At 34.0% G+C, this 27405-nt stretch overlaps 2 protein-coding genes across 10 annotated transcripts in view; one reads left to right on the top strand and one right to left on the bottom strand.

Annotated features, from left to right (window-relative positions):
- The window catches only part of LOC106054026 (inositol polyphosphate-4-phosphatase type I A-like), a 42036-nt gene extending 30813 nt beyond the window's left edge, over positions 1-11223 (top strand). For all 8 annotated transcript variants that reach the window (XM_056038477.1, XM_056038480.1, XM_056038482.1 and 5 more), the window contains exons 19-25: positions 1415-1659; positions 3088-3123; positions 3782-3922; positions 4642-4739; positions 5809-5918; positions 6721-6875; positions 7585-11223. In XM_056038477.1, the coding sequence (XP_055894452.1) occupies positions 1415-1659; positions 3088-3123; positions 3782-3922; positions 4642-4739; positions 5809-5918; positions 6721-6875; positions 7585-7717 (918 nt within the window). In that variant the 3' untranslated portion in view covers positions 7718-11223. The remainder of the gene's footprint in view (positions 1-1414; positions 1660-3087; positions 3124-3781; positions 3923-4641; positions 4740-5808; positions 5919-6720; positions 6876-7584) is intronic.
- A 2956-nt stretch (positions 11224-14179) lies between these two features.
- Positions 14180-26952, bottom strand: LOC106079631 (thyrotroph embryonic factor-like). 2 transcript variants are annotated; one of them, XM_013240833.2, is made up of 7 exons: positions 26704-26952; positions 24960-25121; positions 22893-23108; positions 21563-21787; positions 20434-20505; positions 18438-18520; positions 14180-17550 (listed from the first exon to the last, which is right to left on the bottom strand). In XM_013240833.2, exons 2-7 carry the CDS (start codon positions 25048-25050, stop codon positions 17299-17301), a joined length of 939 nt encoding a protein of 312 aa, XP_013096287.2. In that variant the 5' UTR covers positions 25051-25121; positions 26704-26952; the 3' UTR covers positions 14180-17298. The 2 variants fall into 2 exon arrangements, with proteins under 2 accessions (XP_013096287.2, XP_055893834.1); XM_056037859.1 differs by lacking the exon at positions 20434-20505 and having other exon boundaries at positions 26704-26947.
- Positions 26953-27405: the final 453 nt, after the last annotated feature.

Genomic DNA, 27405 nt, shown 5'->3' with positions numbered 1-27405 from the left:
AAGTGTAAAAAAAAAAAAAAAATGTTGTTCCTTAAGGCTATAACCTAATAAAATAAAATATCTCTAATCATGGAAAGACTTTGTACTTGGCTGAAGTGGTTGTATAAGCTGAATTAGAGTGTTGTCTTAGTCTATATGAAATAGAAACAATAGATAGCTATACTCTTCGCTAGCAGAGTGGTTACTGGGTTGGCTTGAGATGCCTGAGAAGGCTTTAGCCCACTAGTTTTAATTCAGGTCGTTCCCTTTTTTAAAAAAAATACAATTAAAAAGTGATTACCCAGATACCCCGTTCTTTCTCCTCCTACTCCTTTCCAACTGGTCCAGGCAAGTGATAGGATCATAACGTAGTGAGAAAGCTAAAAGCATGAAACTGCGCTAAACAAAAACAATTGGTAACAAAAAAATATTTCTAATCACATACATTTACTATTGTTAGTCTACATCTATTGCAAATTTAATTACATGATCGATACAAACTAATTGATACTCTTAATATAAGCTTGTTTTTTTTTTTATTTTTTGTGTATTTTGCTTGTTTATTAATAGAATTCAAAGAATAGAGACGCTACTTTATTATAATTCTATTTAATGGAGCGTAAAAGTAAGAATTATATGTGAAACAAATACACAAGAGTATAGTTTCATAGTCAAGTGAAGTTCAAGAATAAATATTTCTTTGCATACAGTAAGTAAATGCAAAGTTTTCCCTTTCAGACCTTGCGATCTATGGGGCAGATGAAGTTAAGATCATCTGTTTCTATGGCCATCACAATGACCAACCGCATTCTCTTTCCCCAACTAAAGTCAGTTACTAATTAGAGTTGGGTGGACTCGGGGCACCCTTAGAATTCCGAAATTCAAATTCCCAGTCTTCACCAAGATTTGAACCAGGAACCCAGGTTCAGAAGCCAAGCACTTAACCACTCAGCCACTGTGCCCCCTATTTTTGCATACAGGACAAATTTATATGTATGTAGTACAAAGAAATGTAACATTCTCATAACAACAATTAAAATGGTCCCATTTAACTTCTCCATAACAACAGATATGTAGGTCACAGCTGGGACCGCTTAGCCACATAAAATACTGTACTCCTTCTTAATCTTCAGACTTGAAGGCAAGTCCTATTGTTATTATTAACAACAAATATAGCGTTCCCAAAACAAGAAACTTTATATAATAATGAATATAACATTCCCATTACAGCAGTTCTCTAACATTCCCATAATAGACCACTGAAGTAGCTTTAACCTTTTTTTATCAACTGTTGTCTATGGTATTATATGGTCAGCACTCTGATTAAGTGTTTAATAGTTTTTTTGTTTTGTTTTTTTATCTTATTGGGCCAGTGTGATATGAACACACAGCATCATAGTACTTTTGATTTCAGTTTTGTTTCTCTCTGGTCCAGATTACCACACTAGTTAGCACCTTCGCTGCCATGACATTGACCAGCAAGATGAAGGACCCCCAGTTCTTAAAGCAGCTGTCCACTGTTGGCATTCTCTGTGAGCTGGAGGGGCTTCTCAGCTGCTATGGGAGTGAGCTCTGCATGCTGGAGGACATGATGGTGGCAGTGGATGATCTGAACTTTGTCTCATTTCGTTTAGTGCCCCTGAAAAATGAGGATTACACCCCGAGAGCTTCCTTAGGATGGTAAGTTTGAATAACATTTTCTTTACCATTTTCTCCAAATTGTTGTATTTTTTTGTAAGTCTACCAGGACATACATATTGCTGCCTGGTCATGTGGTATGTGCTTTGGACTGTTGTCTTAATAGCCTAGAGTTTGAGCCCTGCCTGACATCCTCCAGGCCAGACAGCCTAAGACTAAGACTGCTTTATTGATCCTTATGGAAATTTGTTGTGATTACAAGGACTCTTTTCTCATATAAAAACAACTCAACAGAAACATTCACATAAATAAAACAGACACAACATAAAAAGTTCATTCAGGCATCTTGGTACTTTTCATGTTTCTTGATCAAAGGATGGTGTTGATAAAGTCTGACTGAGTAAGGTATGAACGAGTTTTTGTACCGCTCTGTTCTTGTCTTGATTGACAGTAGTCGCCCACTTCATGACAACTTGGCGTAGTTCTGATGGAGCGGGTGGCTGTTGTCGTCCAAGATTTTTGCGATTTTTCTTAGACATTTCTGTTCAAAAAGTTCCTTTAAATTATGGTAATGTGCATGTGATTTTCGATGCCCTTTTTATAATGTTTTCTATGCGGCGCAACTGTTTAGATGAAGCGTTGCCTTGCCAACAAGTTATTCCGTATGTTAGCAGATTTTGTATATAGTTGTGCTGTAAAAATGATCTAGGATCTTCATATTTAGTTTAAAGCTATTGAGTTTATATAGGAAAAGGCCTCTAGGCCTGACATTCTCCAGGCCTGACATTCTCTAAGCCTAACATTCTCCAGACCTGACATTCTCTAGCCCTGACCTTCTCCAGGCCTGACATCCTGCAGGGGTGTATGGGATTAGGACAAAATACTTTTAATTTCTGAAGGAACATCTGAAGTTATAAAAACAAATCTCCATTTTTGCTATTTATTGGTGATATATTTCTTAACAGTTCTTTTTCCTTTGCTTTTGTTTTCTTGAACATTCTCTTGTCTTACTCATTTCTCTTTAGGGCATCCATGTGACTGCCTTAGAGCAGTGGTTCCCAAACAGTAGCCTGCGGAACCTTAGGGTATCCGCAAGGCCAGAATAGGTGTTCCACAAATTACTGGAATAATGAACTAGTAAAAAATAAGCAAAGTGTACTGCTAAATACTCTGAATGTGCGGAGAGTTTCATCAAGGAATAAAGTTTGCCAAACACTGCCTTAGACAAAATAAACAAAGTCCCTATAGTAGAGGATAGGGAAGCATTTATTATCCCTTGATGTCTTTTAAAATTCTATATTAAAAGAGAGAAAAAAAACTGAATTGTTTTGACAAGTTCATTTCAATTCATGATTTCACATCCCAGTTCCAACACTAGATGAGCCAGAGTAGAGTTATTTTTTTCGGAGCTTTGTAATATAATTGTGATTTGTATTTTAGACATTTGAATGTTTCTTGATTTCTCCACAGCTTTGTGAAAGAAGGTCCCTACCCAGACATTTACAGGTACACTAGCTATTGTTTTGTCCAAGAATTTCTTTAAATCTCACATCCAAATGAACAATTAGATTAATACTATATATCAAGCAATGGATAGATCTATATTTTGTTCACCCCTAACATAAAGAAAGATATTCATCTACTTTTAAGTAATTCTATTTATTATTCAATGACTTTAATTACGATATATAAGGAATTATGGGAGTTGCTTTCCAAGGAAGTATGGGAGTTGCTTTCCAAGGAATTATGGGAGTTGCTTTCCAAGGTATTATGGGAGTTGCTTGCCAAGGAATTATGGGAGTTGCTTTCCATGCTGCCTAGTCATAAATATTCTGTCATGCTTGCACTGGTTTGTTCAACTTTACTTTGGACACGTTCAGTTTTGATTTGTTTGTCTATTACTTGAGTAGTTGAGTGGGAAGCATTGTCGAAAGGCTAAGTATGCTTGAACTTGGCTTGGCTTGGCTACTTATGGAGGGGGGCTCGAGGTTTGACACCTGACTCGAGCGGAATTGTGTTTACTGAGCGCCTAAAGGCAGCAAGGAAAACCTACTCCCATATCCCCCCCCCACCACCACCACCACAAGTAGCACTACATAAAAGCCATAATTTATTTATTTATTTTAGGTTTTAGCTAATATATTTATTTAATGTTCTCTATTAGGCATAACATCATCATAGACATGCCAGTAAATCAAGAGGTTTTCTCCCTTCTGCCCAAAGAACTTCAGGCCGGAAAAGAGATTCCAGTTTCTGCCCTTGCCTTTAATATAGGCATCAATGAGCAAGCCACTTTAGCAGAAAAGTGAGTTCCATTTATGTTCAGATTTTAAAATAAAAAAAAAGCTAGCACATTAATTGACGAAAGGCTGAACTATAATGGCTAACGGTGGCCAACTTTGACCCCCTAGTCTTTTTTTTGTGTATAGTCTTAAAAAGATCTTTTCAAAAACATCAACTCTTATTTCTAACTTCTCTCCTTCTGGCCTGTATACTTAGGTACAAATCAACAGGTCAAGGTCTTGACTTTAACATTTTCAGGTCAATTGACATCATTTATTTTCTTTTCCGTGTATTTTTTTTCTTCTGCAATCAAGTGTGATTATTAGCATACCCAAGACCAGTGTTTCTGTCAATGTTGGTTAACTTTGTCTCAATAAACTTTTATTCATTTATTGAAAACCTATGAAATAGCACACACTATCACTTCAAATATCTTTATTTATATTAATATATTTGACATATTCAACGTTTTATGAATTTACACTGTCACTTCAAATATCTTTTATTGGTATATTATTATATTTTACTTATATTCAAACACTCTATGAATTTACACTGTCACTTCAAATATCTTTTATTGGTATATTATTATATTTTACATATTCAAACACTTTATGAATTTACACTGTCACTTCAAATATCTTTATTTTTATTAATATATTTTACATATTCAAACACTTTACGAATTTTTTATTTTATTTCATTAATTTTAACTCTTAACAAAATATTGTTTTATTTCAGATTTGGCAGTACGGCATTGCAAGAAAAATTAAACATAACTTCCTTTGCCAAACTGTATGAGTACTACGTGCACTATTCAAAACACTTTGAGGATCCATGTAGGTTTAGCAATGTTAACTACACCAGATATTTGTAGCAGTGTTAACTACATCAGATATTTGTGACAATGTTAACTACACCAGATATTTGTAGCAATGTTAACTACACCAGATATTTGTAGCAATGTTAACTACACCAGATATTTGTAGCAATGTTAACTACACCAGATATTTGTAACAATGTTAACTACACCAGATATTTGTGACAATGTTAACTACACCAGATATTTGTAGCAATGTTAACTACACCAGATATTTGTGACAATGTTAACTACACCAGATATTTGTAGCAATGTTAACTACACCAGATATTTGTAACAATGTTAACTACACCAGATATTTATAACTATTTTGCTGTATTTCCAAAATGGAGCTGTGCCATCCTACCACTTTTCTAGTACTTGACTATTACCTGAAGAAAAAAAATGTATTTAAGTATAAAAATAACCTTGTAAACTTGTAATTAATCTACGTTTAGCCATTGCAAATATCTGCCATCATATAAAAAGTATAGTTCCCCTTTCAGACTTGTGGTCTATAGGACAGATGATGTAAAGGTCATCTGTCTCTGGCCTACAGTTTATTTCTGTGGCCAGCACGACCAACCACCTTTACATTTCCCCAACTAATGTCAGGTGCCCATAGAAATGGGTGGACTCAAAGGTACCCAGAGATCCCAAAATTAAAAATCCCAGTCTTCACCATCATATGCTTACATTAAATTGGTGTGAATTTACATGAAACAAATTGGTGTGAATTTACGTGAAACAAATTGGTGTGAATTAATGAGAAACAAATTGGTGAGAATTTACATGAAACAAATTGGTGTGAATTTACATGGAACAAATGGGTGAGAATTTACGTGAAACAAATTGGTGTGAATTTACGTGAAACAAATTGGTGTGAATTTACATGAAACAAATTGGTGTAAATGTAGGTAAAATGTTTCTGAAAAGTTTGTTTCCATCATTTTGTTTTGGCTCATTGTAACTTCTGCTTCATATTCATTATTGTGGTATTGTAACTTCTGCTTCATATTCATTATTGTGGTAAACATTTTTTGTTTTAGTGGATAAAAGCCATGGAGTTGGTTCCCTTAGTCACATGATCAAAATGCTGCAGAGCAATGTCATGAGCAAGAAAAGTAAAAATGTAGAAGTCCTCCACACAGCTGCTGAAGTAGGTCTTGTTTTTGTGTGTGTCCAACCATATATGTGTATGAGTGTATCAATTCAACTATGTATGTGTGTGAATGTGTCAATTCAATCATATGTGTGTGTGTGTCAATTCAACCATATATTTGTGTGAGTGTGTCATTTCCACCATATATGTGTGTGAATGTGTCAATATAACCATATTTGTGAGTGTGACTTATTCATTTCAACCATATATGTGTGTGAGTGGGTATTTCAAAGCTTTCTCTCTGTTTAGACTATATATATATATATATATTTTATGGCCTCCTTCAGTCGTAGAATGAATATGGTTCATCTGGAACACCACTTTTTCGTATGGCTGTGGAGCCCTATTTTGGAGAAACACTCCCGTCCACATATATTGCAGGTCAAGGTGGCTTTCGCTTTGGTGTTAGTGGAGCCAGCTATTTTCTGTATGGCACGCTTTTCTTCAAGAGCTGAGGCCCATGTTTTCTCGCTGTCCATAGCTTTCTTGTTCACTGCCTCTCTTCTACTAGTGCGGTCTAAGGCTATGTCTTCCCAGTGGTCAGTATCAATGTTCACTGATTTTAAATCCTGTTTTATCACATCTAGACTAACTCACTCAAGACTTGATGGTTTGAACATTGTTTCCGCAGGTGATACAAACCTTAACTAATATCCAACTTCTTCAATATTAATAACTGGCTCACTCAAGACTCAATAGTTTTAACATTGTTTCCGCAGGTGATACGAGCCTTGACTAATATCCAACTCAATATTAATAACTGACTCAAGATTCAATAGTTTGAACATTGTTTCCGCAGGTGATTCGAGCCATGAATGGCCTGAGAATAACATTCTGTAAAAGTGGAAAGGACAGAACCTCCATGGCAGTCACATTGGAGATGGTGCATATTCTTCAGCGCCACCACAACCTGGCATCCCATGTCTTTATACAATCTTTGGACTGCTTACGAAGGTAAACAAAAATATTACACAATATCCATCTTCAGTTTGTAAAAAATTAATTAGAAGAAAAAAAATGGAATAAAGGTTAGATAGTTCAGGGGATATAAAAGGAAGAGCTACTTTTTGTATGGCTAATGTTTTTCAAAAGGTGTTTTAAGGTCAGTAGAGGTGACCAACTTCCAAAGGCTAAACCTAATTTAATAGAAATATGAAGAATTTTACTTCAAGAAACAACTCCAAAACACGATAAATTATTTTTTGTTACATTTATATTTTTATTTTATTTTTTAAATGTAAGTCATTGAATGTGCCTTTTTTAAGAAAATGTTTTTATAAAAACAACAAAAAAATAATTTGACTTTGCTTTCAATTTCAAATTGGCAATATTATCTGATTTAAGGTATATAATTTTATTGCTTTTGTATACATATCTTTCACGCTATCGCATGCTCAGTGTGTTATGGTCCAATCTCTTTTGGAAGGAGGGTGTCTGGAAAGTTTCTGTGCTAAATTTAAGTGCTCAGCATGGTCAACTTAGCTAGTGTTGGGATTCCAACTTAAGCCATTTTGAAAAATAGCCATGTTTTTATGCCACTGGTTGTGACAATTAATACTATATTGTATAATATAATTTGTATTTTGTAACAAAGAAAAGAAAAAAAAATTTTAAGTTTTAATACATTTAAATTATTATTATAAAATTAATCCCATTTATACAGTGTTGGCTGCCGAAGAGAGAACACATTAAAAAATACAGGAGTGAAGAAATATGCTTTCATTAGTCTACAAATGTTATACATTCCCAAACTGTACAGAGCGCCCAGCGGAACATACGGAAATGTGCAGACGTGAACCGGACTTAAGGAGGCTGCACTATTCACAGTTTTTATTATATTTATTACCCACCATATTACGTGGTCATAATACGACCAAGTTTGTGATATATTGTATAATAACCCTGTGTATGTTACTTTACAATGAAGTGTTTGTTAGAACAAAATTAACAGCTGTGAGACAATAGTCCTGATACAAATGATTTCATGAGGTGCGCAGAAGGACTGGTGGCTGAAGGTTATTTTTAACCTATGGAAAGCCAGAACAATTATCTGATTGTATTGTTTTAGCAATATTGCCTGTTTTGTTTTTCTAAGTGGGTTATATAAAAACATTGATATATCAAAGTCTTGCAGAGCTTTGGTTAGTGTGATGTATCAAACTTCCGGGGAACATTTTGATTGTTTTATGCTTGGCACCTAGATTTCAATAGATGTTCATCGCCTTGCTGGAAGACACTAGACGTTTAAATTACCCGATGAAGCTAAGAAACCAAATTGATCCATAAAAACATTTTCGAAAAAAAAAAAATGCTCATAATTTATTTTGTATACTATTTTTTTTAGTGAATGATTTTATCAGACTTGGTCATATTGAAAACCAGTTCATGGAGGTTAAAACAGAACAATGTGATGTTAATTTGAAAAGCTAAGAAAATCTGGTGGAAAGGTGAATTCAGTGAGTGACTGTATGGTCATGTTTTATTTATTTAACTTGACATTCATCTTAACTCTATGTTTGTAGTTAGTTGCTGGAGCTGATGATGGCTCATCAGAGAAGCACATGTATTTTTGAGAGGGAGGCTATTGAAGCATAAAGAAAAATCAAAGAAGAAAAGTACAAAAACCTAGTTCCACCTATCTGGTTGGCGAAGATGATGTGCTGCCAATCTGGGAGTCTGCGACTTCAAAACTTGATGTCATGGATTTTTTGGTTTCAGTATTTTTAGCTCCCAGGCAGCATTGAACTCTTTCAAAGACAATACCCCCCCCCTCCCCCTTTCATGTTTCACAATTACAATGGGAATTTAGAACACTGAACATGCTAAAAATAGTAGGAGGTGACATGCTACCAAAATTGATTGCATAAATTTTGATTTTTGTGTGCTGCTTGTGATGTTTAGTAGAAATGGTAGGTGCCTGCCAACATGGTGTAGTCCAGCGATTCTCGACCTTTTATGCTCGGCGAGCCCTTTGTACAATCCTCCACTCTGCTGCCCCCCCCCCCCCCCACACACACACACACAGCAATAGAAGAATGGACAATAACAATCCATATTTTCAAAGGTCTTAGGCGACCCCTGGAAAATCATCACGACCCACAGGTTGAGAACCCCTGGTGTAGTCCAACTTAACTCTAATATTTGTTACTTTGAATACTCATTGAGAACATCCCAGAGAAGACTTGAAGTATCTTGTTATATATCCCAGTGTGGATTTAATTTAACATGCCAGTGTTTATCATTATGTATTTTTATCCTGACTGAAAAGGAACAAAATTAGTTCCTTTAAAGAAAAGATTTTGTTGCCAGAACACCTAAAAGGCAGGAAAAGGAAACTTGACTAGGTGTGACGTTAAGTATAATCAGCAGCGCAGATATCAAATTCTTCACTCTAATATAGGTCTTTGGGCACTATATTTACCCAGTTAGGGCTGGTGTTTTGAGTGAAAAAGTGGCGTTTTGATTTATTTTCAGTATTCCTAAGCTTTTGTTAAATAATTTTTCGTGTATTGGCTCTCATTCTTATTTTTGAAAGTTTAAATAAATCTTTAAATCAACATAGGTATTTATTAAACTTAATAGAAATAGCTTTTCAATAGCATTAATTTTTTATTTTTGCATGTTTGCTTAATTTTCTTCATCTGTTCCTAATATTGAAATTCTAGTTAGATCTTTCATACAAATACCCTTAGTCTCTTCAAAACTCACCTGATCAGATAGTCAAATTCTTTTAACCACAAATTATTCATTTGTATTTTTTTAAAGGAAGTGGGATATCTATGTGTGTGAAGGCCATAAATTTAACTTGGGTAAGATCATTTAGACCTTCAGCATCAGAGGGATTAAAAATAAAGTACATAAGTTTCAGGTTAAGAGAAAGTTTATCTGTCCATTAAACTAACCATCCCCTAGTTTAGTGCTATAGTAATAATATGCATGTGTGATTTCTGACAATATGTACACATTTATTTGTGTTCTGTTTTTAGTGTTGATGCTCAATATATACTTGTTTGTTTTAATTTAAATGTCTACAGAAACAACTGTGCAATGTGAACTTTTTTTTTGTTTATTTATGACAGAACAAAAACCGAAGAGTATCAAATTTGTCAAAGTCTTTTCAAAGACTTGATAGTTTTTAACAAAATCATGTGAATCTGTTGATGACAGGAATGATAACAATTTTAAATTTTTATGTTATTTTAAAATAATTTTATTTTATAATTGACATCTCTATATATAGATAGAGAAGCCCTACTTAATGGCTACCTGGTTGTTTGGTCTGCGCTCTGGAGCATTATTTGGTTGCAGTGATGCAAGGTTCAAACCCTGCCCATTGCCATACTGTTGTCCTGTGGGTGGTTTGGGATAGGATGTAATTATCTTCAAAGTCTGAAAGAACATCTGAAACTTGTAAAGCAAACTATAGCAAGCCTAGTGGGTACTGTTTTCTATGTTCATAAAAATTGCAGACAACTGGCATATTAGCATCCCTGGCTGTGGATGTTTTATAGATGAGCTTATCAAGAACAAAGTAAAGCTTATTGCTATTTATAATTGACTTCCTCATTCAGGATGATTTATGAATGACAATGTAAATACTTCAGCGCACATCCTTCCAGAACCTTCATCCAGTCTCTTTTTTTGGTTTGGTTTGCAAAATGTATTTTGTTGTTTAAATTTTGACTAAGCAAATATATACTTGTTCCACATATAATCCAACTTTTGTCTAGATATACACATTTTTTTTTACACTATTGTCTTAGGGATTTGTTAAAAACGTGCACTTTCTATTAATTTTCCAACAGTGAAGACATTTTGTGTCTTGCCTTCACTCAATAGCCTACTTTTCATACACAAAGCCTAGAACCTTAAAAACATCTGACCATTAAATAGGAAAGTGCATGTGTAAAATAGGAGACCGAACTTTGAACATGGTGCAATACTTTTTCTTGTTGCCAACTCTTGTGCCGAGGAAACAAGACAGACAATGATGTTTATGTTTATTTCCCACTGGTCATTAGACTTTCATCAGGGATGCATAATAGTGTTAGTAAATTTATTGTATTTTAAGTTATTCAGCTTAGATTTGCAATTGTAGTCTGTTATTTGTTACCATGAAGTAGTTTAAGTATCTAGTTATAGGTTGAATTTTGTTTATTTTATGTATAACATCTAGATCTAATGGATAAAGCTCTTCCATTGAAATGTGCAATTTGAAAAAAAAAAAAAGAGGCTAACTATAACCATGTTTTTAGCACTTTCAATTTATTTCCCTTGTCAATAAATTTCACTACTAATTCAATGAAGTTTTGTATTTAAGTTTTGTATTTAAATTTAGATTTTAAAATTGTTAAAGCTTCCCAATTAATATCAAATGTTCATATCAAGCAGCCAATTGTTGCTAAGTAACCCCCTCATTGGCTGGAGAAATTCCATAGCTAGTTGCTTAGAGCACTGGTGGGCAATCTTTTTTAATCGAGGGCCGCATTAAAAATTTTTTAGGAATGGGGGGCTGCATATATATATATATATATATATATATATATATATATATATATATATATATATATATATATATATATATATATATATATATATATATATATATATATATATATATATATATATATATATATATATATATATATATATTGTTATAAACCTGGTGGTAGCACAGATGGGGGTAGTGGTGTGAGTGTAGTCAGCCGACGCAAATCGCCCCAGGCCAGCGCTAGACGAGCGGTCAACCGTGACGATTTACCACGATCAGCCGAGACGAGTGTCAACACGGCGGTTCGGAAAGGATCGACGGCGGTCCGGGAAGGATCGACGTCGTGAACAGAACTCAGGAGCGTCACGAGAGTTGTAGTCATCTGACCACCTAGAAACGTCGAGCGGCGTTCTGTCCGGTTCGAGAAGGCCAGTAGGGACCCTATATAAGAGCGGAGGTGTCGCAGTCATGACGGTCGAGAAAAGGGGCTCAATACAGCAAGGTTCAGAAAGGAGGTTCACGACAAGAGTTCAAAACACGGTCGACTACAGCACAGTTCAGCGGTGTGGTTCTGTACGGAGCATTACGACGGTTCAGTGCGGAGTACTATCAAGTACAGTTGAGACGAACGGCGTCTTGATCTTGGTCTGCGATCGAGTCCGACACAACGAGCCTAGTGTGTGAAGTCAGTCCGGAACTGTTGAACCCAGTGCAAGCCCGGAACGAGACGGAGAGGCCAGTGCAAGAGTTGATACGGCGGAACGGTGTTATCGGAGAGATATTTGTACAGTGTACGTGTTGCCAATTGTACAGTATTGGCTGTTATTTATCAACTATTAAAGTGTTACGTTACTTTGGAGCCCTGAGTTGTCAAGTTCTTTAAGTTGGTGGTGTATGGTGCAGTTTGCAGAGAGCCTGGATAGTGAGATTCGTAACAATATATATAATGTATTTACATAGCAGAATACGCTAGCTAATAGTCTTTTAATTAACATGTAGTAAACATTTACATCTTTATTACAGTACCAATAGAAGAATTACAAGTTTTAACAATTTCTAAAACTAATTTTAAGAATATCTTTTATACTTTGTTATAGCCTCACATTACAATAATTCATCGCAGCAATTCAGCTGTATAGTTGTACTTAATGGGAAGTATTTAACTGTTTACACTCGTGCATAATGTTCCGAAACTGTGGAGGAACAATAAGTTCTCATCTTGTGATTGCTGTCAATTTACAGCTAGTCAGTATTGACCTGTTTTTAAACTTGTTTATTTTCAAACAAAAGAAAATTACTTGTTTACAGATTTATGCGGACCGAAATAATGTAAAAAGTTTAGAATTATCTTTTTTTAAGTCTGGAAATACAGCTTCTGGTACCCATAAAACTCCAGTGGAAGAACTGACTGGAACTTCACTTTGAGGTCATAATTTGCTTGGAAGTATTTTCTCTGGAGCTGAATCAGCTGCTGCTTTAGATGGTGAAGTGGGGATATTGAAAATTTCCAGAAGTTTTGTACTTTTCAACCATTATACAAGACATAGTTTCACCGTTCAGCTAAGGAAAGTGATAAAACCTGTTTTGACTTGCTTGCCTGCAGAAAATGAAAAGTTTTCGTTTCATGTACAAGCAACCATTGCAATACCTACGATGAAAAACATAAAGTCTTGTCTTCCACTTCGTATTAGAAATATTACTAAGTCACAGTCAATGTCCATCAAGGACATAACAATTTCTTTCTTGAGATCCCATATTCTTCTCAATACCTTGCCCATGCTAACTCAGCAGACACTACTGTGGTACCGAGCATCAGAATTTTATGCTTTCACATCTTAAGACTAAGATTAATATTGCTTTATGTTCCTTATGGAAATTTGTTGTGATTACAAGGTCAAAGACTCTTTTTCTCATATTAAGACAAGACAACTGAGGAAAACAGTTTTTTTTTTAATAAACTTCAAGTACTTATAGAAACTGTCTGTGGTTAAGACCCCTAGCTCTAAGTTTGATCGCTGAGATAATTGGATCAATAATTTGTTTGATATTCTATTCAGTTTAGCACAAACTTTCCCTTGTAGAGTTTTCGGTTGGGATTAACTGTTTAGAAGGACAAGTAGAGACAATGTTTCTTTCTCCTCTTCATCATAAGTGATAAGAAGATAATTAAAATTATTTAATTTGAATATATTAGTATTTCTTATACATTTTATCTTATGGTACACCTGATTTCTGTAGGTGTTCGAGGGCCGCATATAACACTCTGGCGAGCCACATGTGGCCCACGGGCCATAATTTGCATACCCCTGGCTTAGAGAAATAATTTCAGACTAGACAGATGTGAGAAAAAAAAAGCACAAAGCTCATTGCTATGTAAATAATAGTGTTGTAGACCATTCTCATTTCTTTATTTATTGACTCTTCTTGAACCCAGTTTTTTAAAATGGATTTGCACTTCACAATAAAGGACATCAAATAAATGGCATCCGATTTAGAAAGCAACCATTCAAGTGACTACAGAGTGCCATTTGTGACCAGTATATTTTGCCATGTCAGATATTAATGAAGCCATCTTCTGGGGGACCAATTAAGTTAAGATGGTGTGCACTTTTTTTTAAAATATATTAATTATTATTAAGACTCCATCCATCTCTTTTGGAAGCCTAAATATTGTCAGTAGGAACTTGAGTTATCCTGAAAGTGCTTCTAGAATAATTCAATGATAACTTAAGGGTTATCTCAAAAGAGGAGTCAACACAAGTCACACTTTATGAAGTGAACACCAAATTTATTCTTGAGGTTTCTCTAAAGCACGCCAACAAATGGAGTATCACATGACTGACTGAACACAAGAGTTAGACACACAACTACTCATGATTTGATCACAAAGATATAGACACATAACAGCAGGCCGAGGTGACCTTTAACACAGATGATCCTTTTGTGATTCTACATGAACATACAGATGTCAATAATTTCTTCCATTTTTGTGGTCATATTCTTTCAATAAAAATCCTTTTAAGAACATTTATTTTTACAGAAAAAAAAAAGTACCATTTCTTTATTTTTAATTCCAGACTAACAGATACATGTTCTCATTGCTACAGGTTTTGGTCTAACCAGTAAACACTGCTACCTTTTTTTATATCTAGCACAAACAAATAAAAAACATGTTTTAAACTTTTTCTTCTTCAAGCAATAACCTTTCAAAAAAAGTTTCAAAATGTCATCAACCTACAAGCAACACTCTCTCTGGATACAATGTATTGATCAAAAGTTATCTCATGCAAAAAAAAAACAAAATAGGAATGCATTAGAACATGAGACGTACGTGTATATTAAAACAGCAACTGCTAAAAGTGACGTACTTTATGATTTAAGTGATCTAGTTTTCATTCGTTTAGATAGTATGACAACAAATTCATTGTTATACAATAGTTAGTAGTAACCAATAATTACATATTTACAAAAAAAAAACCCCAATATAATGCACAATTAAAAGATGTGTCCATGTCAAAATATCTTTCCATTAAGCTGCAGAAAGACAGTCACTTTGAATGACATTATACAGAGGAACTGTCAAGAAAAGTTACATTTGAAATATTCAACACTGTGGATGGACCACACATTTTACTTAACATTGTTAAAACTTAAATTCACAGAGCATTTACAGTTAAAGAAACAAAAGATTCGAGCTTAAAGAAAAAAAAACACAGATGGTTTAAATAACAAGTTAAGTATCCTCAAAAAAAAAAAAAAAAAGGCAAATTAGGTTTGGTCAGTAACCATTTTTGAATATGTATTTATAATTTCTCTCAATAACTAGTGGTATATATAACCATCAGATCTGACACACATGCGAAAAATGTCTAGGATGTGTTAGAAGAGTTATTTGTCAAAGGCAGTGGTTCTCCAAAAACATGTGCCCATCTATACCAGTCTTATGTTCACTCTGAACAGTAACTAATATTTAACCTTATTATAATCCTATTTCTAAGCACCAGCTAAGTCTGAAGCATGTCTCAATTTGATACAAGCAAGCTGGAGGTATCACAGATTATTTATTCTTAACAAAGTACAATTATGAGAATCATCGACAGCTTTGGAATAACACTTAAAGACAGTAGCAAAAAAAAAAAAAAGAAATGTTTTATGTTTCTTAAGGTTCAGCTTTAAATTTGAAGATAGACAAGCTACATCATCAAAAACACATATGTCAAATTCAAAATAATTAATGATAAATAAGCATTTCTCATGGCTTAAACAAAAAATTGTCCTGAAAAATAAATTCTAATGATTTATTGAGCTACATTGTTACAAAACATTTTGTCTTCGTGAGATTATCTTTAACTGTGTCCTCACACTATTTACAAGCTGCCACATTGACAACAACACAATATTACTACAATCTTTTATTTGAAGCCTTAAAACATAAATGTTTCCCTTGTTTTAAATAATGTAACTAATTTGCAACTACAAGGCCACTGTGATAAATGCAAGTCACAATTGGTACCATTTTCTATCTAAAGGAGTGTTACAAGACTACAGCCTAGTTTCTAGTCAGCCACATTGGGAGCAGTAAGTAATCCAGTTCAGACCCCACAAATTTTCCATGCCACACTGTGGATTCTGGGCAGGGGATGTCTATGGGATCAAAACTATTTGTTAGCAGAATTAGATCTGGTACATCTTTGGAGGTAACCACTTATGGGGACATGGTGGCTGAGGGATAAAGCACTTGGCTTCCAAACCACAGGGTCTTTGGTTTAAATACCGGTGAAGACTGGGATTGTGAATTTCAGGGCACCCCGAGTCCATCCAACTCTAATGGGTACCTGACAATAACTGGGGTAAAGTAAAGGCGTCAACCACATGACAACATTGTTAACCATGTTTCACAGAAACAGATGACCTTTACATCATCTGCACTATAGGTCACAAGATCTGAAAGGGGAACTTAAATTTTACTTATGGTAATAGAATTCAGTAAATTTAAATGGAAGTGCTTACTCCAAAGCCCTAGTACAAAGTGTTAAAAAACAAAATTACATCATATATGGTGCTACATTAACAAAGCATAAATCCTTGGTAATAAAAATATTACAAGATATTATACACCTTTTAGCTATTTATAGTATAAAATAGGACTAGACTAGTTTTTTCTGCAAATTTCATTTGCTCAGACTGTGAAATACTTTCTCACTTCTAAATTGTATGGCACCCCATATCAGGATGATTTTAATAGTATTTTTGAAATGTTTCCTTAAAGGCCATCCTGCTAACACTTGACTGAGGCTCATTAACCAAGCAACAATGTTAAAACAGGTACCAAATTAACCATCTCGTCAATGTTTTAGAAATTTCACTATTCTAGAAGTAAGAATTTTGTTTTAAACCAACAACAAAGGCACGCTTACTTTACATGATATAATACACTTAACAGTGAACTATACATTTATACAACAGGCAGTGTGGGATGTGGTTCAGGAAGATGTGAATAAGGTTTATGAAGGCTTTTGTTTGAAATATGTTAACATTATTGTTTTTGTTTTGTTTCTGTTGTTTTTCTATTCTAAATATTTTATTAACTAGAATAATTTTTATCCTATTTTTTCACTTATCTTTGAATAGTCCTGAATTTTTCTCTCATTTTTCAAAAATGCTAAAGAATTCCATAATAATGGCTCAATTTAACACTTATTTCTTAACAATATAAATGAGATAGTAACCTATCATTACAAGAACAAGACTTAAAAAAAGACAACAGTTCATTGTACTATATATATATATATATATATTATATACATTTGTAACCTGAAACATTTTCAATGTTTATGTATTCAAACTTTTATACATCAATCTTAAAAACTGGACACAAGAGGAAAGCTATTGAGTCACTGCCTCGTCTGAGGAGGTTCCTTCATATTTGGAAAGTCTGACTTTCAACTTAGCATTCTCTTTTCTCAACTTGTTCATCTCTTCTCTGAGGCAGGAATTCTCCTTCTCCAAGAAAGCAGCCCTAAGAGCAATCTGATTCTCCTTGACCCTCCTAGCATCCCTTGACCTTTTAGCTGCGTAGTTATTTTTATTACGACGGGCCCAGTATCTGTCATCCTTCAGATCCTCGGGTACAAACACCTATGTTGATAAAATATATAACTTCAAAACTACTAAATAACCATAAATTTTATCTAGATTTAAATTAACTAGGATATATGTACAGATGTAAGCATTGAAAAGTTATGCTAAGTATTCTTGAAGTCAAGTATTGTTACATGACCAAACTGATTGGATAATGAAAGTAGAATTGGAGAGCAAAAGAGTAATGGTACCCCTTTAAGACCCTGCAATCTATGGAGCAGATGATGTAAAGGTCATCTATTTCTGTGGCCAGCAGAACGATCAACTGCCTTTACTTTTCCCTAACTAATGTCAGGTACGCATTAGAGTTAGGTGGAGTCAGGGGCTCCCTAAGAATCCCTTAATTCAAAATCCTAGTCTTTACAGAGATTCAAATATGAGATTTCCTTGATTCCTATCCCAAGCACTTTACCACTAATCCCACAAGATATCTAAGATATCCTGATAAACTTAGTCCTTAGCACTTTTTTGAAAAAGCGTCTGTGTATTATGTAAGATAAGACAACCCAGGAATCTAACAATCTCTTTTATAAGATACAATCAAAAGGTTAATTTATCATAAAGGTGGAGCATGGTTTCTGTTGTAATACAGCAGATTCTGTGTTAGCCAAAGATCTCTGGCAAGAATGATAAATTTGATATTTTGGGTTTTTGGCACATAGGCACAATTAAGGACATGTCATGCCCAGGCAAGAATGATTAAGCAACAAGAACAGCTAGCTGGCTTTGTAGCTTACTACAAGGGACTGCATACACATTGACACAGGATTGCAAGTTTCATACACTTTACTCATGTTTGATGATCATTAACCCAGCTTACTAATTTACAAGGCTCTAATAGGTCACAGGAAAATGTCAAGTAAAAAAACAATTCATACAAATACCTTTTTTGATTTTTTTATAATAGGCTGAGGCTTCAACTCTTCTTCTGTAAAATTTCTTCTCCGTGGGTCGAACTCATCAGAACCTTAAAACAAAAAAATTTAAAATATGTTACATTTCCTTTCAGTAAACGTACCACAATGCCAGTTAATCTCTTAAGAAAAAACAAGTTTGCAGGAGGATTGGTTATTTATAAGAAGATCCCAAGAGAAACATATCCACAATTTTTTTAAGCTTGCTCCATAATGCAGTGGAATACAATAATCAAATTCAATATTGCATGGATGCATATCAATTAAAAATCATGAATTTTAATTTGCAGGTTGTATGGCTTGATGCCTTTTTGTATACAGACCAAAGATAGACTGCATGTTTATTTAAACAATTAGGTTTAGATCACACGACATAGGGGTTATCAGATACTTTATAAGAATTTTGTATAAGGATATGCAGATGCAGCATGTTTATGTAGACAGACTTCTTTTCTCCCCAACATTTCAATACATGTCTAATACCATTACAAAATCAAGTACAAACAGAAATGTTCTTTAGTTAGACTATATTTTATTTATTCTTCTTTGCTGGGCTTTTTTTTCCCCACAGACTATCATTTGCAACCCCTTTGTTTTTGTCAGTACCATGTTCTGTCTGTTTACGTTTTTGACCTGCAATATTTTCCTCTACGAATCCTTGTATTCCTAGACAGAAAATACAGATCTCAGGCTCAACTTAACTGCAGCATTCAAATCTTCTGGCAGCTTCATTCTTTATCGGCTAGTTTACTGTGCAATGTCAGTGTTAACACTGAGGCCTAAAGATACAGTTTAAAGTGAATGAACTAACTGTCCAGGTGAAGTTTTAAGATGTAGGGACAAGGGTGAGAGGGAAACTCTTAAGTTTATTTCTTGACTTTTATGGTCAAGTTTTGAAATGTAGAGCTATTCATCTTTCTTTCGTACCTAATTTGCCACTGTCACGACTGTGGCGTAGTTTTTAATAACCGCATTTATTAATCAACTGCCAGTTCTATTATTTCCCTCAGTGTTCACCCAGACACCATGATTAAACTTTAATTGATAAGTGTTGCTTGTTTGTGGATGTTGCTTTTGTTCACTATTTTAATAATCTTGTAGAAAAGAAAAAAAAAAAACAATACTAGTCTAAAATAAACTGCTTCTATAGATATTTTAAGGGTAGACAATAAAGATACTCAAAGCAGTTAATGTGATTTAGGACTTTGTATAGAGTAAAATTTGAAAAGTTCCCCCTTTCATACCTTGGGGCAGATAAGTCCATCTGTTTCTGTGGCACACGGTTAACAAGGGTGTCATGTGGCCAGCCCCTTTACTTTTTCCCAACTAATGTCAGGTAGCCCCATTAGACTTGAGTGGACTGAGAGGTTCCCTAAAGATCCCCCCCAAAAAAATCACAGTCTTCACCAGGATTTGAACCCAGGGCCCCTTGGTTTGAAAGCCCAGCGCTTTACCACTCAGACACCAAATATTTAAAGTATACACATACATTTTTTGTTAAATCTGTCAAAGTTGACAAGACCTGTATGTTGACTACCAACCAAATAAACTAGATATCTAGCCTTAGCAAGTATTATTCCCCCATCAGACAATACCAAAAGATAAGAAATACACCCACATTTCAATGCTCCTGCAATGAGAATTTTATTGGATGGGTTATGTTTATGAGTGGGTTATAAAACTTAACTATTAACAACCTTTCATGGGCTATAAAACTTCACTAGTCCTAACCATGGAAAACTACATTAAAGCACTAGATAACTTTTTTTTATTAGTCTCTAATGCAGCTGTGGCTGGTTTACACTGGTTTCAGAATTACAGCTAAAATTGAGTATAGAAGTATGAGTGTGTTTGTATGTGTATCAAAGTAAAAAAAAAAAAGCTAATAACATGTAAGAATGTTAACACCCCTTCCCAACCCCTTTTGATAGAACTGGCAGGAGATTAACAGTGCCAACCCACTGACCATTTTTTTTTCTGTTTTCTTCTGTCCAGACTTTCCATTTAGGAACATAAGGAGTTGAATCTTCACCATAATCTGGTGAAAGATGGACATCTTATTTTTGTGTATACAATCATTAGATCTTATATCACTGGCTGGAAGCATTATTTGATAGTGCAGTATACTTTGTAGAATATGTACATTATTGCTGAATGGAAAGAAATAGAAACACCAGAAAGGAATCTAGGTATGGTAGCTGCGGTATAAGAGCATGGCTGCCAAACCAAAGTCTTTGAGGAAGTTGGCAAAAGAAGCTGGTAAACTTTAGTTCGTCTGCTGCTAGGTATACCTTTTAAAGTCACGAACGGAAGCTTTACTAAGACAGGATAAACAACAAAAAGTTACAGGTTAATTCTAATATATTCTAGTTGAAAATGTGTGAAATGAATCGACTTATTCAACAGACAAGAAGAAAGTTTTTAAAAAATCATTTTTTTGTGTTCATTTTTTTTATATGATAGTTGAATAACTTTTCTAAATAAATGTTCAGAGCTTGAGAAAAAGCCTCTGTATATTTTTTTAAAAACTATTTAATGCTAAGTTTGAGCAAAGTCTAAAATGCAACTTAAGTATTTCAAACTATTAAAGTTAAATATTTAAAGTACACTTTGTTCCTAAAATACAGCTCAGCAGTTTGGCAGAAAAAAAAAAAAGAAATATAAAATTTTTGTCAACTATGACTTAGGATCGATTTGAAGCTGACTAAATTCTGATTCTTAATTCAGGCTTACTACTGCAAGAAAAACTCTTCACCAAGAGTCTTTTTTTTTTTTAAGTCCGTTGAATTGGTAAATGAACCTATCTCTTAACTTTCTCAAACTTACATATCAGTTTGTTAGCTTATCTTTTATAACAACATTGTTTTCTGAAGCTTTTCTTTTTAGTTTTTTTTAAATGAATGTATATTTTCTTAAACTATTGCCTAGTGATACAGTAACCTATACCAGCCAATTTCTCAAATGGAATACACATTGTTTTTAAAGATTTTTACATTGAGGAAGCAGATGCCAATGAGATGAGAAATTACTTACAAATATTCTATTTTAACAGAAAATATTTTGGTCAGAAAGCTAAATGTAGACAGCACACTCACCTGGTATGGAGGTCAGAGCCAGATCCTGCTGGCTGACTTGGAACTCTACATTGAATGGACTGACAGGGGGAGATGGACTCTTGCTGCCACTGGCAGCTGTTGGAGGAGAGATGGGGGGATAGTGTTGGCTGGGAGGTGGGATCTTCAGAAACTGTGAAGGGCTCATAGGTGGAGTCTTCAGGTACTGACGAGGTGATGGTGGTTGTGAAGGTGTAGAGGATACAGCTGAAATATTGAAATTAACAATATTATGCTTAGTTAACTGCTAAAATATGATAAGCATAGGAAAACTGTTGGCCATCTTTAGTGGTAAAGTTCCACTTTCAGACTATGCAGTCTGTAGGACAGATGATGTTAAGGTCATCTGTTTCTTTGATAAATAGTTGAAAAGCAGAGTGTCATGTGGCCAGCACGACAACCAACCTCCTTTACTTTCTCTTAAATCAGATACCCATTAGAATTGGGTGGACTCAGGGGCGCCCTAAAAATCATGCAAGTTCAAAATCCCAGTCTTCACTGAGATTTGAACCCAGGTCCCCAGGCTAAAAAGACAAGTTCTTAACCACTCAGCCACCATGCCCCCTTCTTCATGTAGATGATGAGATGAAAGCCTGGGCATTAGCATTGATTAGAAAGATGTCATCCACACTACAGTTCCTGAAGGAACAGCAAACACTCTGGAATCAGCAGCATTGCTGATTCGGGTAGGAGAGGCCCATTAGCCTTGAGTGACAACACACCTGGGACAAGTAAAACATTGAATCCAAACTACTGCTCCTTTACAGCTATACCCTAACATTGGAAATGCTTCAGGATTCAACCAGGAGGAAAAATCAGAAAAAAACAGGCAGCTTCAGCACAGAGTGCATAATAAGAAAGTACAGGAAGTAAAAAAAAATATTTTTTAACAGGGCATGTTAAACATGTTGATCTAATCCCTCAAGAAATGGTACCAGACTTATCAAAATAAAGTGTTTTTATAAAGCAATTTCGATTACTTTTTAGCAGGTAAAAACAAATCTATAGTTGATTAATGATATTGAATTTCATTGAAAGATGGAAGACAATAAATAAGAAATAGTTATAAGTTAAGTTCCTAATCCGTTTTGTAAATCAAAAAGTTTTAAAATAACTTAAAAAGTAGTACAGTACTTCTTCTGTTCCTAGATATTAGACATTAGCTTAGCTGGTTATTCTAAACATGCATTATTAGTCACAGATAAAATCTGAACTTTCTACAATAAAAAAAAAAAAAAAAAAAAAAAAAAAAAAAGCAAAAAGAGTCAGGCTTTATTTTTAAAGCCGCATAGTTTACATGCGAACTACTTACCAACTTTACTTGGTAGGTCATCTCCTTTGTTGGATCCTTTAATGCCTTCATCTCCTGCCACAGGTATGCCATTTTCAGACAAGAACTCATCAAGGTCCATGTATTCCAGATTAAAGTTATCGATGGTGTTGTCCCAGAGATTGGGTCCCAAGAAGGCAGAACCATAGTTAAACAGGGGCAAGTCATCTTCTTTTTTCAACTTTTGTGGATCATCAGCTGTAAAAATAAGATTATACAATTACTTTAAAATGCATTGATTAGATTCTACAGAGATAATTTCTAGCTGTGTTGATTAACATGAACGAATAATAACAAAACTCTAGGTTTAAGCTATAGACACCAAATCAGCTGTTTAATCTTAGGCCATCTTGGTTAACAACAGTTACAAGGGATGTTACTCCCAAACACCGAGTGGTGCAACCTATATAAAACACACATCAACAAGCTGAACTTTCACGTGTAGTAGAAATTTGTTAAGAGAGAGTTAAGATATCACACTCACTACAACATAATGGGATAAGAAAAACAGAGACACTTCACTTCATAAGATCAATGGAGCTTGAAGTAAAGGAGTTTTTTTTTTTTTTAATTTTTTTTTTTTTTGTAAATGAACAACTAAAAAAAAAAAAGAACTAATATATGATTTTCCTGTTGCAGATAATATATATATATATCACTCATTGTTGATGCTACAGTCATTATTACAATGGAAATACAAAGGGAAAAAAAGAAAAAGTGTATAGAAAAGAATAATGACAAAAAATAATTGTCATGCAAAGTTATTTCTATTTTCTTCACTTTCAGTGCTCCCCTTTTCTCATTCCTATCTTAGACCATTGTCAGTGTGCTATGGTGTCAGATGGCTATTTATTTGATTATAATTAATGCATCAACCAGTAACAGTAGATCTATATTATATTCAACGGGTCTGCATGGTTTCCCCACCCTAACATATTTTTTGCTGAACCATTTATAAATTATTTTTTTTGAAGCAACATCATAAATCAATCATTGATTTTTTTTCTCGTCTTCTCCCTATTTGTCAATAATATATAGATCTAGATTTACCTAGATGTTAGATGATTTTTTTAAAACATAAATTAAATTCTTTTTAGTTTTTTTTTTTTCCGCATAACAAACATTTTTCTATCAATATAAATGTTGCCTTGTAGATCTATAAGATTTTAGATATAATTTTTTTTTTTTTTAAATGTACAGAAAATGAAAAAGTGTAACAGGATCTATATAGAGAGCTGCCAAATAATTGACTGGTAAACTAGGGACCTTCGATCGGAAGTTTTACCACTAGATCTACATCATTCTATAATGACTAAAAAAACGACCTAAAACAAAGCGAACGAAAATATTTTTATTATAATTAGATTTTCATATCTAGTGCTAGATCTAGAATCTAGATCTATCTCTTTAAGGCTAAAGTAGGCATACTAGTCTAAAGTGACTAAAGATATAATATATAATTATAATATTTGTAACTTTTAGTTTTAGTCCATTCTCTGGTTTAGTGAAAATTGACTAGTCTATTATTTTTTTATGCAGTCAAAATGATCATGCTGAATAATAAAATAAGTAAATACATCTTTTAAAAGATCTAAACCTATAATTCCATAATTTCTTTGGACGAAAACTAAAAATAAAAAAAATAGAGATTTAGTGAAAAAAAACCCATCCAGGAAACAAGCAAATGAAACGTTGCAGACAACGTGCTGGTAGTACACTTGCACTAAGACTAACCCGAGGTCTATAAATAGTATTATACATTGCGTGACGTCACATTTCACGTTGCAGAGCGCATGACTTGCTGTTTACACAAAAAATACCCTCTCAAATTGATCTAGATCTATAAATATGATAATCAAACTATGCATACGTAAAATAAATACAGAATCATAGTTCTAATAGAATGAGCAAGACATTTCTAGATGAATTAATCAACAAATAGTTATACAAATCTTTAAAATAAAGAACTGACCTAATTTTAATTAAGATGGTTATAATATAAAATATTAAGTTTTGATTTTCTACTTAAGTAACATGTAGGCTACTCACTTATTCCAATTACTGGTGGATTTTTCAGAATAGGATCCTCAAGAAGAGCCTTCAATGTCATTGATCCCAAAAAATTAGAAGGTGCTGCCATGAAGATGTTATTTGGTGAGTTAGGGGGAAATGCGTTCAGATTCCAGTAGGTGCTATTGCCTCAGAATGTCACTGTGTAGAGAGAAAACAGGACTAATAATCAGCAGCCAATAGCGGGAGAGATTCGTTGTCACGTGGACGGCTCTGCATGTCAACAACCTTAGTGCTGTGTAGACAATTTTCTCTTCCGATCAAAGTCAACTGGACGATTGAAGTGCGTGCCGGGATAGGCCTAGAATCTATATACTATTGTTAATTTAAATTAACTAATGACGGAAGATTCAACTCATCATTTTTTTTTGTAAATTAATACACATAAAACGAATATTGATTATAGTCTAGCTGCCGTTAAATCGATGTGAAAATTTAAAACCCTTTTTTTTTTACTTTTTAAATTAGCATTGTAAAATTAATATGTCTATATACGTTCCTTAAATTCTCTTTTATCCGGGGCAGGTCTTAGTCTTGGTCTTAGTCTTAGTCTAGGGCAAACTATATATAGAGCCGCTAGCAGAGGGGGCGTAGGCCCTATAATATAGGCCTACCGTCTCGCACATGACAAAAAAACATTAGAGAAAAAATCTTAATAAAAGTATAAAAATATTCGAATTCAAGATCCATTCACAAATGTTTAGATTTAGATCCATTTGATAGACTAAAGCCTACATTTAGGCCCTATGTTTGAAAAACCTAATTGATGCTTCGATCCGTTTTTTTTTTTTGTAAAAATGTTGAAGTGTAATTTCAAGTCGAGGGCATCAGAATTTTAATGCAAACGAAAAGCCGATGAGTCATTTCATTCAACGCTAAAATAATACATTTCGTTACTCGTCAGCCGCCGCTACATTCGACAGCACCAACTTCTGATATTCAGAACGTAGAAAATAGACAATCTTTTTTCTCAATCGCTAACAAATGGTCAATGAGTTAAGTAGTCAGATATTTGGCTTGAGAAAAAGTTGTCAACGAATCTTCCAATTTGCAGTAGTCATAGACACTTGCATGGTTACAGAAGCTGCAGGTTTTAATGGAATTAAAGATCTAGCCTTATAGCCTATATATGGCCATTCATCGAATCTTCAATTAGCAATAAAGAAGGCGTTTGAAAAAGGACTGTTTAGTGAATCTTGTACAAAGAAGGCCTACATATTGTATAAAAATAAGGTTACAAAAACAGTTTGTGTGGAAACAAACTGAAAATCGGCCTCCGACGTGGTCCACCCAGGCAGGTAAAAAGGCAGGTATCAAAAATACTATCAGAATGAAATTCTATCAAAGACAAATGACAGAAAATATTGAAGAAAAGAAAGGTTAACAGATCTTGTGTGGTGCCCCCAGCGGTCCAGCAGACCAAAGGATAGGTGAAAGTGAATGTGATCGAAGTTAGATGTGAACCTGGCCTAACTGATGTCTTATCATGTAAAGGGCAAATCTCTTATTCCTCAAGAATAAAACATTTCCGTAAAAAAAAATATTTAAAAATCCTATTTTTTTTTCTTTGGTTTGATGTTTCATATATGCAGTTCACGAGCTATGAAAAACTACTTATTAATTGTTGTTTTAAATTATGTCTGACTTATATGCTGTCAGGGTTCATTTCTATTGATTGTCTTTGACTTAAATTGGCTCACTAGGGGGTTACTTGATTACTTACAATTCCAATTAATTAATACTTGCTTGGCTCATTACTCAAATACGAACAATTATCACTAAACAAATTCCAACTTTAAATATATATATGGATAACACAAATAATACTTTCCGTGAAATAACAATGATACTTTAATTAATACTTTAATAATATCCAATAGAGCACAAATAATGACACCAACTTCAATAAATATTTAATACACAAGCACCAGTCCAGGAAGCGACTGTCCAACCTTCCTGGACCGGGAACAAGACCTCACTAACTAACACACTCTCTCGCACATTCAAGGAAGACTTAACCATTCAGTTCATAACACGTGCAAGACTTTTCACATATCTAAGGGATATAACCAACATAGCAAAACATCAAAGCAACATTCATTCTCGCCATACCTCCCCCTCACAATGCATACTAAATAGATTTTTTCTCTTGAAAAAAATAGTAAACATTTTTTGTGTGTAAATATAGTACTTTGAATAACAGAATTTACATAACTTAACAGTACAAATATAAAAAAAAAAATATTTATTTTGAAAAAAATCTACAATCGTTTTCATAAATGTGTTAAAAATATGGGAGACTTTTGTCTCCCCTAATAAATAGCCACAAGTATATGTTATCTTATAACTATTAATAGTGAATAGTTGTAAAAGTGGTGTATTTTTTTAAATGAAAAAAAATGCTTGCATAAGTGATTTTAAAAAA

This window comes from Biomphalaria glabrata, chromosome 8 (assembly GCF_947242115.1).
Source record: "Biomphalaria glabrata chromosome 8, xgBioGlab47.1, whole genome shotgun sequence".
NCBI lineage: Eukaryota > Metazoa > Mollusca > Gastropoda > Planorbidae > Biomphalaria > Biomphalaria glabrata.
The sequence above is the reverse complement of the archived record's forward strand: the minus strand, read 5'-3'. Positions and strand labels throughout refer to the sequence as shown.